The following is a 14975-nucleotide window of genomic DNA, read 5'->3' as shown; positions in this document are numbered from 1 at the left end:
GGTGGAGTATCTAGCAACATCTGGAAAACCAAAGGTTTCACACCCTGGGCTACATACACACATTTTATCAAAGAATCAAAGGAGACTGAGTGCCTGCTTTTTCTGTTTAGTCCACACACAGTCTAGATCTTGTGCCTATCTTTTGCACCCGAAAAGCCCTTCTTGAGAAACTGGTTTCATTCTGAAAATAAAAGAGACTAAAAGATCAAAAGAGACTATGAGGCTCTGGGCAGGAAATTGAAGCAATTAAATGCACAAATTGTCATCTCATCTGTCCTCCCAGTTGAACGACGTGGCCCAGGGAGAGAGGGGAAAATAGTGGAAGTGAACAGCTGGCTTTGCAAATGGTGTAAACAGGAACGGTTTGGATTCTTAGATCACGGACTGCAGTTTCTTGAAGATGGACTTCTGGCAAGCGATGGGCTGCACCTCACAACGGCTGGGAGGAATGTTTTTGCCAAAAATCTCAGAAACCTCATCAGGAGGGCTTTAAACTGACTAATGTGGGGGAGGGAGACAGTGCTCCTGAAGGTATGAGTCTATCAATTGATGAAGATGATCATCAATTGTCATAGACCAAATGGAGCAAACAGCACGCAGACCTAGTGATGGGAGGAAAAAAATCCTTAAATAAGAGACACGGGGGAATGATTAATGGACTTCAGTGTCTGTACACTAATGCGCAAAGCATGGGTAATAAACAAGATGAGCTTGAGCTCTTGGTACAGCAAACTAAATATGACATAATAGGCATCACTGAAACCTGGTGGGATAAGTCCCACGACTGGAATGTAATAATGGAGGGATACAATCTATTTCAGAGAAACAGACCAGACAAGAAAGGAGGAGGAATGGCATTATATGTCAGGGATGTGTATACCTGTGAAGAGATCCAAGATTTAGAACCTCAAAGCCAAAGTGAGAGCATTTGGGTCAAAATTAAGGGAGAGAAGAATACCAGGGACCTTATTGTGGGAGTTTACTATAGATCCCCAAACGAAACGGAGGACATAGATGATGCCTTCCTGGAACAGATGGCCAAGCATGCAAAAGGAAGGGAGATAGTAGTAATGGGGGACTTCAATTACCCGGATATTTGCTGGATGTCAAACTCAGCCAAGAGCATAAGGTCAAACAGATTCCTCACTGGCCTTGCAGACAACTTCGTTGTCCAGAAAGTGGGAGAAGCAACAAGAGGAACAGCCATTTTAGATCTGGTCCTAACCAGTGTTGATGACCTGGTTGATGACTTCTACCCTGGTGGGGTAGAAGTGGAAGGATCATTAGGCGCGAGTGATCATGCTCTTCTGAAGTTTACTATACAGCGGAAAGGAGCAGCCAAGCATACTAGGACTCAATTTCTTGACTTTAAGAAAGCCGACTTCATAAAACTTAGGGAAGTGCTGGGTGAGATCCCATGAACAGTAATACTAAAAGGAAAGGGAGTTCATGATGGCTGGGAGTTTGTTAAGAGGGAGATAGTAAAAGCACAACTTCAGGCAATACCAATGAGACGGAAACATGGAAGGTGCCTAAAGAAGCCAGGGTGGCTATCTAAAGAACTTTTAACTGAGTTAACATTAAAAAAGGATGTGTACAAAAAATGGAAAAGGGAGGAAACCACCAAAGAGGAATTCAAACAAATAGCCAGCACGTGTAGACACAAAGTCAGAAAAGCTAAAGCACAGAATGAACTCAGGCTTGCTAGAGAGGTTAAAAGCAACAAAAAAGGCTTTTATGGGTATGTTCATAGCAAAAGGAAGAACAAAGAAACAGTGGGGTCACTCAGAGGAGAAGATGGTGAAATGCAAACAGGGGACACAGAAAGGGCTGAACTCCTTAATGCCTTCTTTGCCTCAGTTTTCTCCGATAAAGAAAACAATGCCCGACCTGAAGAATTTGGAGCAAATGATTCAGCAGAGGAAACACAGCCCAGAATAACTAAGGAGATAGTACAAGAATACTTGGCTAGTTTAGATGTATTCAAGTCTCCAGGGCCAGATGAACTGCATCCAAGAGTATTAAAAGAACTGGCAGATGTGATCTCAGAACCACTGGCAGTCATCTTTGAGAATTCCTGGAGAACAGGCGAAGTCCCGGCAGACTGGAGGAGGGCAAATGTTGTCCCTATTTTCAAAAAGGGGAAAAGAGAGGACCCAAATAATTACCGCCCAGTCAGTCTGACATCAATACCAGGGAAGATTCTGGAGCAGATCATTAAGCAAACAGTCTGTGAGCACCTAGAAAGGAATACTGTGATCACCAATAGTCAGCATGGATTTCTGAAAAATAAGTCATGTCAGACTAACCTGATCTTGTTTTTTGACAGAATTACAAGCCTGGTAGATGAAGGGAACGCAGTGGATGTAGCCTACCTTGATTTCAGCAAGGCATTTGACAAGGTGCCCCATGATATTCTTGTAAAGAAGCTGGTAAAATGCGGACTTGACTATGCTACCACTCAGTGGATTTGTAACTGGCTGACTGACCGAACCCAAAGGGTGCTCATCAATGGTTCCTCTTCATCCTGGAGAAGAGTGACTAGTGGGGTGCCACAGGGTTCTGTCTTGGGCCCGGTCTTATTCAACATCTTTATCAACGACTTGGATGATGGACTCAAGGGCCTCCTGATCAAATTTGCAGATGACACCAAACTGGGAGGGGTGGCTAACACCCCAGAGGACAGGATCACACTTCAAAACGACCTGGACAGATTAGAGAACTGGGCCAAAACAAACAAGATGAATTTTAATAGGGAGAAATGTAAAGTATTGCACTTGGGCAAAACAAATGAGAGGCACAAATACAAGATGGGTGACACCTGGCTTGAGAGCAGTACATGTGAAAAGGATCTAGGAGTCTTGGTTGACCACAAACTTGACATGAGCCAACAGTGTGACGCGGCAGCTAAAAAAGCCAATGCAATTCTGGGCTGCATCAATAGGAGTATTGCATCTAGATCAAGGGAAGTAATAGTGCCACTGTATTCTGCTCTGGTCAGACCTCACCTGGAGTACTGTGTCCAGTTCTGGGCACCACAGTTCAAGAAGGACACAGACAAACTGGAACGTGTCCAGAGGAGGGCAACCAAAATGGTCAAAGGCCTGGAAACGATGCCTTATGAGGAACGGCTAAGGGAGCTGGGCATGTTTAGCCTGGAGAAGAGGAGGTTAAGGGGTGATATGATAGCCATGTTCAAATATATAAAAGGATGTCACATAGAGGAGGGAGAAAGGTTGTTTTCTGCTGCTCCAGAGAAGCGGACATGGAACAATGGTTCCAAACTACAAGAAAGAAGATTCCACCTAAACATTAGGAAGAACTTCTTGACAGTAAGAGCTGTTCGACAGTGGAATTTGCTGCCAAGGAGTGTGGTGGAGTCTCCTTCTTTGGAGGTCTTTAAGCAGAGGCTTGACAACCATATGTCAGGAGTGCTCTGATGGTGTTTCCTGCTTGGCAGGGGGTTGGACTCGATGGCCCTTGTGGTCTCTTCCAACTATGATTCTATGATTCTATGATTCTATGAAATCACACTGCAGATTGCTTCTGTATTACTCTGCAGTGTGACCAGTTGAAAACAGATGTAGGCAGTCCCAACAGCAGCAAGGGGGATGCGGGGAGATGTATCCACATATGCCCAATGATGTTGTGAGTGGGGATGTGCTAAGATTACAGCCACTGCTTCCTTCTTCACTTACCTGAGGCATATGCAGGGAGGAAAAGGAGAGGACAACCTAATAAAGAGGAGGGTTTTCAAATGCATATCAGGCAGCTACACCCACCCTTGTGGACAGCAGGATTTATAATCAATCTAGATTAATTTTTTTAAATTTTAAATTTTATTAAAGTTTTCTTGGTTTACAAAGGTATGCACAATGTCTCTTTTTTTCAAGTTACATTTTCCATACATCAGTTTCATTTGTTGAGACATTAGGGTTACATTAGGAAGAAAAGAGGAGAGAAGAGGTGGAGGGGGCCATGGTGGGTGGGGGTGGAGTCGGGAGGCAATATTTCTATTTTGCTTAATGTACGTGTGGGGTTTTGTGTCAGCGTCATTTGTGCAGGTTCTCTTTGCTATTCGCTTGTGTTCCTTTGGTGGTGAGAGAAATTGTGGTTGGCCTAGGGCTCGGTTGCTTGTTTGTGATTGGCTGTGTTGAACTTTGTTTTCATGTGTGAGTGGGGTGGGTGGGTGTTTTTGAATCAGGTTAGCCATATTGATTCATGTGCTGCTGGTGGATTCTTGTCATTGTCTTGTTGGGCTGTGTATGTGATGAAAGGGAGCCATACGAGGGTGAAGGTATCATCTTCTATTTGTCCCTGTGTCAGTTTCAGTTTATTGGTTAATTTTCCTAGTAGGGCTGTTTCCCATACTATTTGGTACCATTGGTCTATGCTTACTCTTGACAGGTCTCTCCAGTGTCTGCCTATGATGTTTCTGGCTGCTGAAAGTAGGTGGGAGAATCAATCTAGATTAAAAGCAGCATGTTAAGGATGAGTATGAATGGTTCCTGATTTATCTTAGAGTTGGAAGGGACCCCTGGGTCATCTAGTCTAACCCCTGCAATGCAGGAATCTCAGCTAAAGCATCCATGACAGATGGCCATCCAACCTCTGCTTAAAAACCTCCAAGGAAGGAGAGTCCACCGCCTCTCGTAGGAGTCTGTTCCACTGCCAAACAGCTTTTACTGTCAGAAAGTTCTTCCAAATGTTTAGTCGGAATCTCCTTTCTTGTAACTTGAAGCCATTGCCTCGATTCCTACCCTCCAAAGCAGGAGAAAACTACATGCTTGTGCAACAAATGGGTTAGTGTGTTTGCAGCCTCTGTTTAAAACCATATCCAGCTTAAAGTAGTTAATATTTTTTTACTGCTTTACATCTGAGCAAAAATCTGCTCTGCTTGCACGTCAATGCTTGATACAACCCAGTTGGTTGCATCTAACAATAACCATACTAAGAATAGCCCCACTGAAATTAATGGACCTAAGCTAGGCATGCCCATTAATTTCTAAGGGTTTACTCTGCGTATAACGAGCAATGAATACAACCCAATGTGCTATCTTTCTTCTTGCAGGAATACTTTTTACATAGAGGAGAGTTCAAAATCACAACTCTCTCTCTCACACACAACCACACATTCAGTCTGAACTGTACACTCCAGGAAGGACTCTACCACATAATTGTTCTGAATGTATCATTCTGAGTCCCCATATCAGCCTAACCAGTCTCTTACAGCTGATAGAAAGACAGTTCTGTACAGGAAACGACATGCAATCCACTTATAGATTGTCACATGTAAGATGAGACTAAAGATGTGCAGGGAACATGGACCCGATCAAGGCTGTTTGTCCACTCCTATACATTTAGGCAGCCCTTATTGTTTTTGAGAGAATCAAACGAGATAATGGTAACCATTATCTGTGTTCCTGTGGCAGGAAAGAAATAAATATATCAGACCAACCCTGGGGAGCAAGGATACCATCTTACAAAGCAGATAGAAGACAGAGATGGAGACATGATGTTCCCAAGGCAAAGTATCATCATGATCCACATGGGCTATGATTGAGAAATGGAATACTGACCAGGAAAAAACATGCTCTAAGTATTGATTGTGCCCGTCAACAGCTGAAATGTACCAAGGCCACAAAAGCTTGGTTCATGAATTTTCCTTAGTAGGAGAAAGCATGACACTTCATTCCATAAGGGTAGGGTATCATAGAATCATAGAAGAGTTGGAAGAGACCACAAGGGCCATCGAGTCCAACCCCCTGCCAAGCAGGTAGCATAATCGAAGGCAAGCAAGTGCATCCTCACACCTACCAAACTGAGAATGGTATCCAACTAACATACTAGCACAGTGACTCTTTGTTGGGCAATGTATCTTCCCCATCCTATCCTCTCCCCACCACAGTGTGACCCCTAAAGCTGCTCTGGGTTTCCTCTGAAGCAGATTTAGATTTAGAAGAGGGCAGGGAAGTTACATTGTGCAGCCAAAAGTCATTGCACTAGTGTACCTGTTTTAATTGGATACTGCCCTGAGTGTAGCTCCTCATGGGACCATCACTGAGAACCTTATTTTGTTGCCTTATTCATCCATCAGGGAACTACCATTTCTCAGTAGATTTAACTAAGCTATAACTCCGCTGACCTTAAGTTGTGTATTCTCTGCAAACTGAAGGAGAAAAGTCCCCAAACATTCCTGAAGTTATTAGTCAGGGACAGGGACATTTCACACAGGGCATAGTTAAAGGGTGGAGCTCTCACCCTCAGGAGATGGTGGTGGTCACAAACTTGGAAGGCTTTAGAAGAGGATTATGAGGAAATGAGGGCTATGCTTTGCCTCCACAGTCAGAGGCAGCATTCTTCTGAACACCAGTTGTTGGAAACCACAAGGGAGAGCGCTCTTGTGCTTAGGTCCTTTCTGAAGGTTTCCCAGAGAAGAGGATGCTGAATTAGATGCATCATTGGCCTGATGGAGCAGGGCTCTTCTTAGGTCCTTACATTTAAAACCAATATTTTGCATCCTGCTGGTTTAAGAGTTTCATAGAATCAATGGAAGGGTCATCTTGTCCAACTTCCTGTAATGCAGTAATCTTTTGCCCCATGTGGGGCTCAAACCCAGGACCCCGAGATTAAGAGCCTCATGCTCTACCAACTTAACTCATATTTCTAGGGGACCAAATTTTGGTCCAAGAGGGCTGAAAATGACCGGAGAAGATCCACAGTAGACTGAAATAATTAGTGGAAAGAAAACATTCGAGAAATGCAGAATAGATGGTTGGTCCTCCCTTGTTGTTCTCATTCACAAGCCTCATTTGGGGGGGGGGGAGGAAGTTGTGCTGGAGAAAATCTGGAGGACTGTATGTGGCTGCCTGGTGAGAAGACTGTTTGCTTTATTTCTTTCAGCTGGCAACAAAGATGAAGCCAGCCGGTTTTTACAACGAGGAACAAAGATCCACTTCTACCCACACTAAAGATAATGAAAAGTAAGTTATAAGACATGGGAAAATGGAGAGATGTTTCACTAGTGCCAAATGTACAGGATCACCCCACCCTCGTTCTACCTTTATCTTGTTTCATTGATTTCCCTTGCTCCCATCAAGACCTTTCTGCCTCACACACAAGTGGGATCCAATTATTGCAGACTATCTCCCTCTAGAAGGCCATTGCTCATCAGTGTCAGCCATCGAGGTGATTTGCACTTTCTTTGTGCCACTACCTTTACTCTTTCTCCGTTACCATCTTTGTCAATTCCCATGAGCCAGGCTGCTGGTAACAATTACCGTACCAAGGTGTGAATCTGATAGGAAAGCTAGAGCAAATACTGGACACCGAATGGGCCACTAACTGCAAACACAAGACAGTGGGCTTCACTGGAGGGCATTGTGGAGTGAACTTTTTTCAGTCTGAGGGCCCCGTTCCTTGATGGGCAACTTTCTGAGGGCCACATATCAGGCAAAAGCTCCAGGTCAGTGGGGCCAGAGTTAAAAGTGAGCAGAGTGACGGATGTGACCCTTTATACAATAGCATACGTTCCAGACATACAAAAGTCTGAGGTCTCTACACTCCCTCCCCTGAACACACTTCCATCTCCCACTCTGTATTTCTTTGAAAATGTAATGTCCATTTATTTATCATTTATTATATTTGTAACCTGCCTGATCACAGGTTAATCCAGGGAATGGTACAATAAAGCACATTAAAAAACCCAAACAATAAAACCAGTCAATACAATTATACCCTAAAATGAAAGCAGGTAACATGTCGACATCAGCAGGTATAACTATACTTAACCCACACAAATGTCTGAGCAAGCAAGCCTGCCTTCAGCTGGTGCTGAAACTCTAGAAGGGGCCAGCTATATATTGAGAGGGAAGGCATTCCACAAACAGGGCGCCTTCGCAGACTAGGCCCTCTCCCATGTTACTACACAATTAATCTTATCTAGCTGTGGAAAACCAAGGGAAGATTGATGATGAGTGAGGCACTCCATTAAGTATTTATGCCTATGGCTCATCCTCACTTTCGGTGGACCCATATTTTGATTGTTCCATGTACTGATTCATTTCCCCGGCTCCAAGAGCTTTTCTCATTGCTCTGTGGCCATGCCTTGTGAAAATCTGATCTTACTCTCTGAGCCGGATTTTATCAGCTGCACAGAAAATCTGCAGAGGGATTTTGCCCTGGCGACACTTCCCAGGCCCCTCCCCAGGCCACACCCTTCACTGGCCCTGCTCTGTACCCTTCCCTAGTGATTTAGTCAGCCTACAATATGGTTTTGAACTGTGATAATACTGCTTGATTGCCTGGATGGAGAATGGAGAGTGGCCATTGGTATGTGGCCGCCAGAAGATTGCCTGTGAAGAAGAAAAGTTCCCCACTCCTGCTTTATGGAACAAGTTAATCCTCATTGAGAATTTGGTCATGATACAATGTGACAAAGAGATGGGGTGTGCGTGTGATATATATTCATTCAGTTGTTTTATATCTGTACTCAACACCTGACAAAGGCCCAGTCTGCATGTCATGCTAAGCCAAACGAAATGTGAATGAGTGAGTATGCAAATATACGGAGCAAGAACTGTGGTGACTTTGCTCCTCCTCTGCTACTGCTGTGCAACCCAGAGCTAAGTCATGGTTTACCTTGGTGTTATGTCCAAACCAGGGATTCTGGTTTGTTTCTTCCAGACAACTCATGAATTATCATTCAATAACAAACCATGGCTAAAACTTGTGGGTTGACTGGAGCAAAACACACCATGAGCCTGGGCTTAGATATAGCATGAAGACAAACCATAGCTTAGCTCTGGGTACTTATGGCAGTAGCTGGATGGTGGAAGGAGCAACACAATTATGACTTTAATTTCATGAACTCGCATACTCGTTCTGTCACACTTAGACATAATTTGACTTAGCGTTATGTGTAAAGCTGTGTGGACTTCCACATGCTGTTCTCTACAAATTATTCCCTAGTGTTCCACTCCCCAAACGCCATTCAAATGATCTTCCAGCACTACTTAACTGGACAGAAATCTCCTCACGGGGGAACAGTGGGTGCCTTATTGGGAGTTATTTTTTTTGGGTACATAACAAGGTTGTGTTGCAGGCAATCCCTTAATTATTATCCTTGACCTTGGGAAAAAAAATAACTGAAAATAACAGCCCCAGTGAGATGAAGCAGCTTTGCAGTTACATTGCATAATGTTGTCACACGAAGGGGTTGTCAGGGAGATAATGGTAAACACCAGGCTGGGTTCTGTCTGAAAAATAATTGGAGTCAGCTCCCTTTGTGGCTGGTGTAGAGGAGCAAAATGGAAGAGTAAATTAGCAGTTACTGGAGACATTAGCAACAACATTGTGCTTACCAGTGACCAGAACACTGTCTGCCTTTAACTACTGTGGCATGAAATTGCCTCGCTTTCTTTCTAATGACAGCCAAATTTTCAAATGGATGTCCTTTCGATTCAAGCCGCCCAAAAGCTGCTGGCAGCGGGATCTTTGTTTCTTATGCTGCTATTTACAGTAGTTGTAACATCAAGGGCATCATTTGACAGAGATTACACTCCCACCCAGGAAATAAAGACAGAGTGTGTGTGTTATCAGTGGTGGCTAACGCGCATTATTAGAGGGACGAGCTTTTCTTTTCCATCTGGCTGGATGTCTCATGGACTTCCTTGAGGTCAGGCACTGTTCCCGAGGGAAGGATTTAGCTCCTGGCAACTCCCTGTTATTTTGCCTTCTTGCTTTCTCCCTAATTGCTGCCATGCAACACCTGTTTCATCTCAAGAGACCCTCTCCAGCTGTTGTCAGTGCCACCACTCTGCTCCGCCAGCAAAAAGGAATGCTGCGTGCATACCAAAGAGAAGTGTAAGAATCGGAGGATCTCTGCGTGGGTACTTTGCTAGCAATACTTCAACGCCAGCAGGCATCCAGCTTTCTTTCTCTGTCGATTCACAGAACCTGGGTCCGCATAGGAACACAGTGTGAGAAGGGCCACCAGCTTTGATGGCTTAAAAAGGCGATTAAGACAAATTTGTGGAGGGCAAGGCTCTCAATGACTCTATGTGACTGCCAGGCTCAGAGAGGGAATGCCTGTGGAAGGCAGTTGCTGAGGTACAGCAGCAGGAGAGGGCTGTTGGCCTCATGTCCTGCTGGTGGACTTCCCATAGGCATCTAAACAATGCCAGAGTTCATCCTGCATCCTTAACTACATATGAAACTGGCTTGGCCTGAACATAGGTGCCAACTCTATAGGGCTGAGGTATCTTCAACCCCACAATTTTCAGGGGGTGGAGGAGGCCGAGCACAGAATCGGCCACCTACCAATGCAACAGTCAACACATTGCTTGTGCACTGCCTTGTTCCCTAAGCACCCCCCCATGCTGTTGTTTTCCCTCATAGGGAAGACCCACATCACTGTGGCCCCTACGTCACCTGCCCAGCGTCTCTCTCATGACGAGGCTGCCAGGACTGTCCAGAGTGTCCTGGGGGTGTTTCACCATAGGGATGGGGGGGGGGGAGGCTGCAAAGTTGCCTAGAGCAGTAGCAAAAGGACAGTTCTGCTTCCCAGTCCTGCCACTGCACTGTTTTGCAATGGGTTGCTGCCTCTGCTGTGCCTCCTGCTGTAGCCTCCAGGGCAGGCCAAGCAAGGACTGTGAGTCCCATCATTCCTCTGCCCCATCTGCCCTCTGCGCCGAGCTCGCTTCCTCCACAGGGCCAGCCACAGTGAAGCAGGAGAGCCAGGAGCCGAGCACAGCGACATGCCACACAGCCAGGCTTCGCGCTCGGACTCCTCTCGCTATTGGTCTCCTCCCGATGTGACAGCTGCATTGCGCATGTGATGTCACATATGCACAAACATACCTCCAATGTTGGGCAGAACTCGGCGCCTCAGGTCCTGAGTCTGACAACTGGACGATTTAGCCTTCTCCTATTTGAGTCAATCATAGAATCATAGAGTTGGAAGAGACCACAAGGGCCATCGAGTCCAACCCCCTGCCAAGCAGGAAACACCATCAGAGCACTCCTGACATATGGTTGTCAAGCCTCTGCTTAAAGACCTCCAAAGAAGGAGAGTTCTCCTATTTGCTTTAATGTGAAGCAGCTCTTCAAGGGTTGGGGCTTGTTACCTATGGTTGTTACCTGAGGTCCTTTTGACTAGAGATGCTGGGAATTGATTTGAACCTAGGATCTTCCACACACTGTCATGTGTTGTACCACCAAGCAGTGGCTACCACTTCACACAAAGCATTAGAGTAATGTAAGCTAGCACTTCCAGGTACTTCTGCCATGCTGAGACTGCCTTGCTCAGCAACTTCATCTGAAGCAGCAGCAGCTTCTTCAGGCTGAGTGGACTTTATTTTTCAGGACATGTCATTTCATTTCATTGCGCCTGGGAAGCATGGCCTCTATTAGATCTCATCTCGTGGATGAGTCATTATTACATTAAGTTAGCAGCATAATAAACATGATTTAATATAACTTGAGTCTCTGCTGATGGGGAGATAAGCAAAGCTGTCTGTACACTAAATCTGCCCACTTGTGGGAGAGGCATTGAACATCTTATTTCAGATGAGACACTGAAGAGCAGGAACAGGAAGCATAAGACATGTGCATTTCCTGGTCTCTCAGTGTAATTGTCACATCCAAAGCTGCTTATAACAGGCGTGTTCGGAAGATGGACTGGTTATTTTCTTATACAGGGCAACTACTCCAGAATCTTAAACAGAAGCGTATTTTCTTTGTTTATTTCCAAATACCTGATCTTCATGTTCTTTCAGCATCCTGTGAATAAATGTACTGATTTGGTTAACTACATTGCACTGAATTCTGCGATGGGCAATCGTGAAAAAAAAAATTTGCCTAACAATCGCAACGTTCTTTGCTATTTCTGTGAAACTACTGAGGGACCATGTATTTTTTAAAGAGCAGGCTAGGGACATTGGATACCCATGCAAAGCAAGAATGAGGGCCATCAAGTTAGGGCAAGCTATGATAGCTAAAAATGGAATCTTCACATTCAGAGACAATGCAGATCTAATTATATGATAAACAAAAGGAACCAGCTGTTCCAGTTGTTATTTTTCTAAGCTCACTGTGAAGAGACAGAATTTTGGACTAGGTGGAACTTTGGTTTCATCTAACAAGGAACTTGCTATGTATTTATGCCCTTCAGGACTTCTCTCTGGAAATCCTTCCTGTCCCTTTGTCAAATTCATTCATGTTCCATGTGTGTGTGTGTGTGTCTAAAAATGTTGGTTACATGTGAATGTATGTAATTTAACCCCTACACCACTTTTCAGAGTGAAAATATACACCAGACAGGATAAATTTATACCAGAGATGCTGCAGCAGATAATGGAGGAAGCTTAACTGTTTCCCTGTCTGCCTATTCTCTTTTCCAAATTGCTGTCTCTCCCCCAAGTGCTTTCTGCCCAGGGGATTTCAGAAACAGCAAACATTACAGTATTCAGGAACTTTGTGGAGTGAAAAACTACTGGTGTATGTATGGGGCAGAATTTATCAATAGTGGGTGGGGAAAGGATTAAGGAGCTCTGCTTTCTCCACTCTAACCTCCTCCCACTGTAAGCAGTTTTTCATTTAAAAGTGATGCCAGGGTCCAGTTACACTTCTGCTTGTAACTTGAAGTTATCCCTTCAAATAGCAGATATTGGGGCAGGGAGTAATAGTTGGGGGGAAACTTGTATTTTTTTTTCAGACAACAACAACCACTATTAGATGCTTCATTAATTGGAGTGGCACAACAGGAACAGTACATTTTTAAAACTAGCATTTTGTCAAATTTCACAAAGTGACACATTAGTGGCTACAATGGGATGTGTGGTATAACACAAAATGATTTCCACATTTAAGAGAGCAGAAAAAGAAACAGGATATAAATGGTGCGGGCCTGCCCCCCCCATTAGCCCCTCATAATCATTGGGGGAAAGGCACCCCCATGCTCACTCACAAAGAGATGCTCTTTGCACCTCTCCTCTGTTCAGAATGAAAGGGAATATGGGTGTCCAATCCTGGCATTCACTGAAAGGTGGGCATGTTTAAGGGTTGTGTGTTCAACGCAGGGAAGGCTGAACCAAGGCAAACAGGAACTGAGGAGGAAGAGCAAACCACCTCTTGCACATTGTATATTTCTGAGGGGACATTTGCTGAGACCTTTTGCAGACGCCACAGGAAGTACTGACAGACACAATGGTGCCCATGGGTGCCCCAATGATAGACCCTGCTTTAGTTCATAGCATAACGAGGAAGAAACTCATTGTTTCTGCTTCCCCAATTCACCTCTCGTGAGCTCTGTTTCTTGGTGTTGGCAGCACACACTGGCAGAAATACATCTTTCAGAGCTGTTCTCTGCTCTTCCTTGCTACTGTCCAATTAGAAGACTGCCAACAAGAAGACCATCACTCATCCAGCAGCTCCTGACAGAGCTGGACAACTGCAGAACATGAAGTGACCCCTTCTTTTGTATTATCCTCTAGCTCTGCACTAGCCAAAACGCAATTCCTTTTGCTGACGAAAAGTGTGTGAACTTGAGTGTGTGTGAATGTATGTGACTCTTCGTTCCTGATAAGTACTGTTTTCCTTAAAAGGAACTTTGTATTTGACTGACTTCCATACACTTGTCAGCTTATGCAAATTATTTATTTTCACGAGTGGCAGGAACTCATGCAATGCCTCAGTGGCAACTTACGGGAGCAGGCAAGAGACATTTGCTGGTTAAAATTATTAAAATTTAAATAAATTTGCATATTAGGAGCACCTTGGTACATGGGCTTTTTTTTTAACGTATTGAAGGAAAGATACAGTGGCTGTGGCTCAATTCCAAGACCAGTATTCAACTGAATAATTACACAAAGGATTACTGCTAGCAGAGCATGACTTCCCCCATCTCCTCCCTCCACCTGTGGCCCACACCACCCTGAAATCTGCTCTGAAAGCTTGGGGGAACGGACAGAGCAGCTTTGGGGGGCAAACAGTGGGGAGAGGGAGGGAGAACATTTGCCTTGTGCCACATTGAACCTAGACTTTATTTTGGAAGCATGGTAACCACTGGAGACACAAATCACGATCCGAAACCATGTTGAAAAGGCAGCTGTTTTCAGCTGGCTTTATTTGTGTGAATATGGCCCAGGTTACATGAGAAGTAATTTGCATCTGGGGTGATATCCATATTTGGGTCTCTAGTGACAAGGGATCAACTTTTCTGAAATTCTTGATATCAAGCTATCTCCGCAGGTGTTTTTCTTTTTTTTCTAATCCCCATTTCACTCTTTAATATTGATGAGAAGCGAGTCCCTCCCCCAGTTCCATTAAAAATAGGAACAATTCTCACATATTATATGTATTACTATACATATGTAGCAATGCAAACAACTGCATAAAATATGTATATATAAATAAATATAAAATACAAATTTAGCTTGTAGAAATATAGTACAGTCATACCTTGGGTTTCAGATGCTTCAGGTTGCGTTTTTTTGGGTTGCGGACTGCCAAAAACCGAAAGTACCGGAATGGGTTACTTCCAGGTTGCAGAAGCGCTAAATCATGCTTTGCACATGTGCAGAAGTGCCAAATCACAACCCACGCATGCGCAGACATGCCACTGCGGGTTGCGAACATGCATCCCGCATGGATCACGTTTGTAACCCAAGCGTCCACTGTATAGCAAGAGGTTTGATACATTATACACACACACACACACACACACACACACACACACACATATACATACATACGTGTGTGTGTGTGTGTGTGTGTGTGTGTGTGTGTGTGTGTTTTGGCTTGTAACTTTATATTCAATTTTGCATAAAAGTTGTTTTTTTAAACAAAGAAACTCTGACAATGCATTAGTGACGTAGACATACTGTACATGGGTACTCAATGCAAGAAGCAGTCTGATGTGAGCAAAGCTGTCCCGCATCAGAACCACAAAAATCCACATTGGATTCCCCCTTCAT

General features: G+C 44.3%; 1 protein-coding gene across 4 annotated transcripts in view; it reads left to right on the top strand.

Moving 5' to 3' along the window:
- The window catches only part of LOC309327274 (uncharacterized protein), a 47305-nt gene that overhangs the window by 2880 nt on the left and 29450 nt on the right, over positions 1-14975 (top strand). For 3 of the 4 annotated variants that reach the window (XM_081836436.1, XM_081836433.1, XM_081836435.1), the window contains exon 2: positions 6904-6983. In XM_081836436.1, the coding sequence (XP_081692562.1) occupies positions 6904-6983 (80 nt within the window). The remainder of the gene's footprint in view (positions 1-6903; positions 6984-14975) is intronic. The other variant, XM_081836434.1, reaches the window with a different exon arrangement.

This window comes from Podarcis erhardii, assembly GCF_964252035.2.
Source record: "Podarcis erhardii genome assembly, chromosome: 1".
NCBI lineage: Eukaryota > Metazoa > Chordata > Lepidosauria > Squamata > Lacertidae > Podarcis > Podarcis erhardii.
The sequence above is the reverse complement of the archived record's forward strand: the minus strand, read 5'-3'. Positions and strand labels throughout refer to the sequence as shown.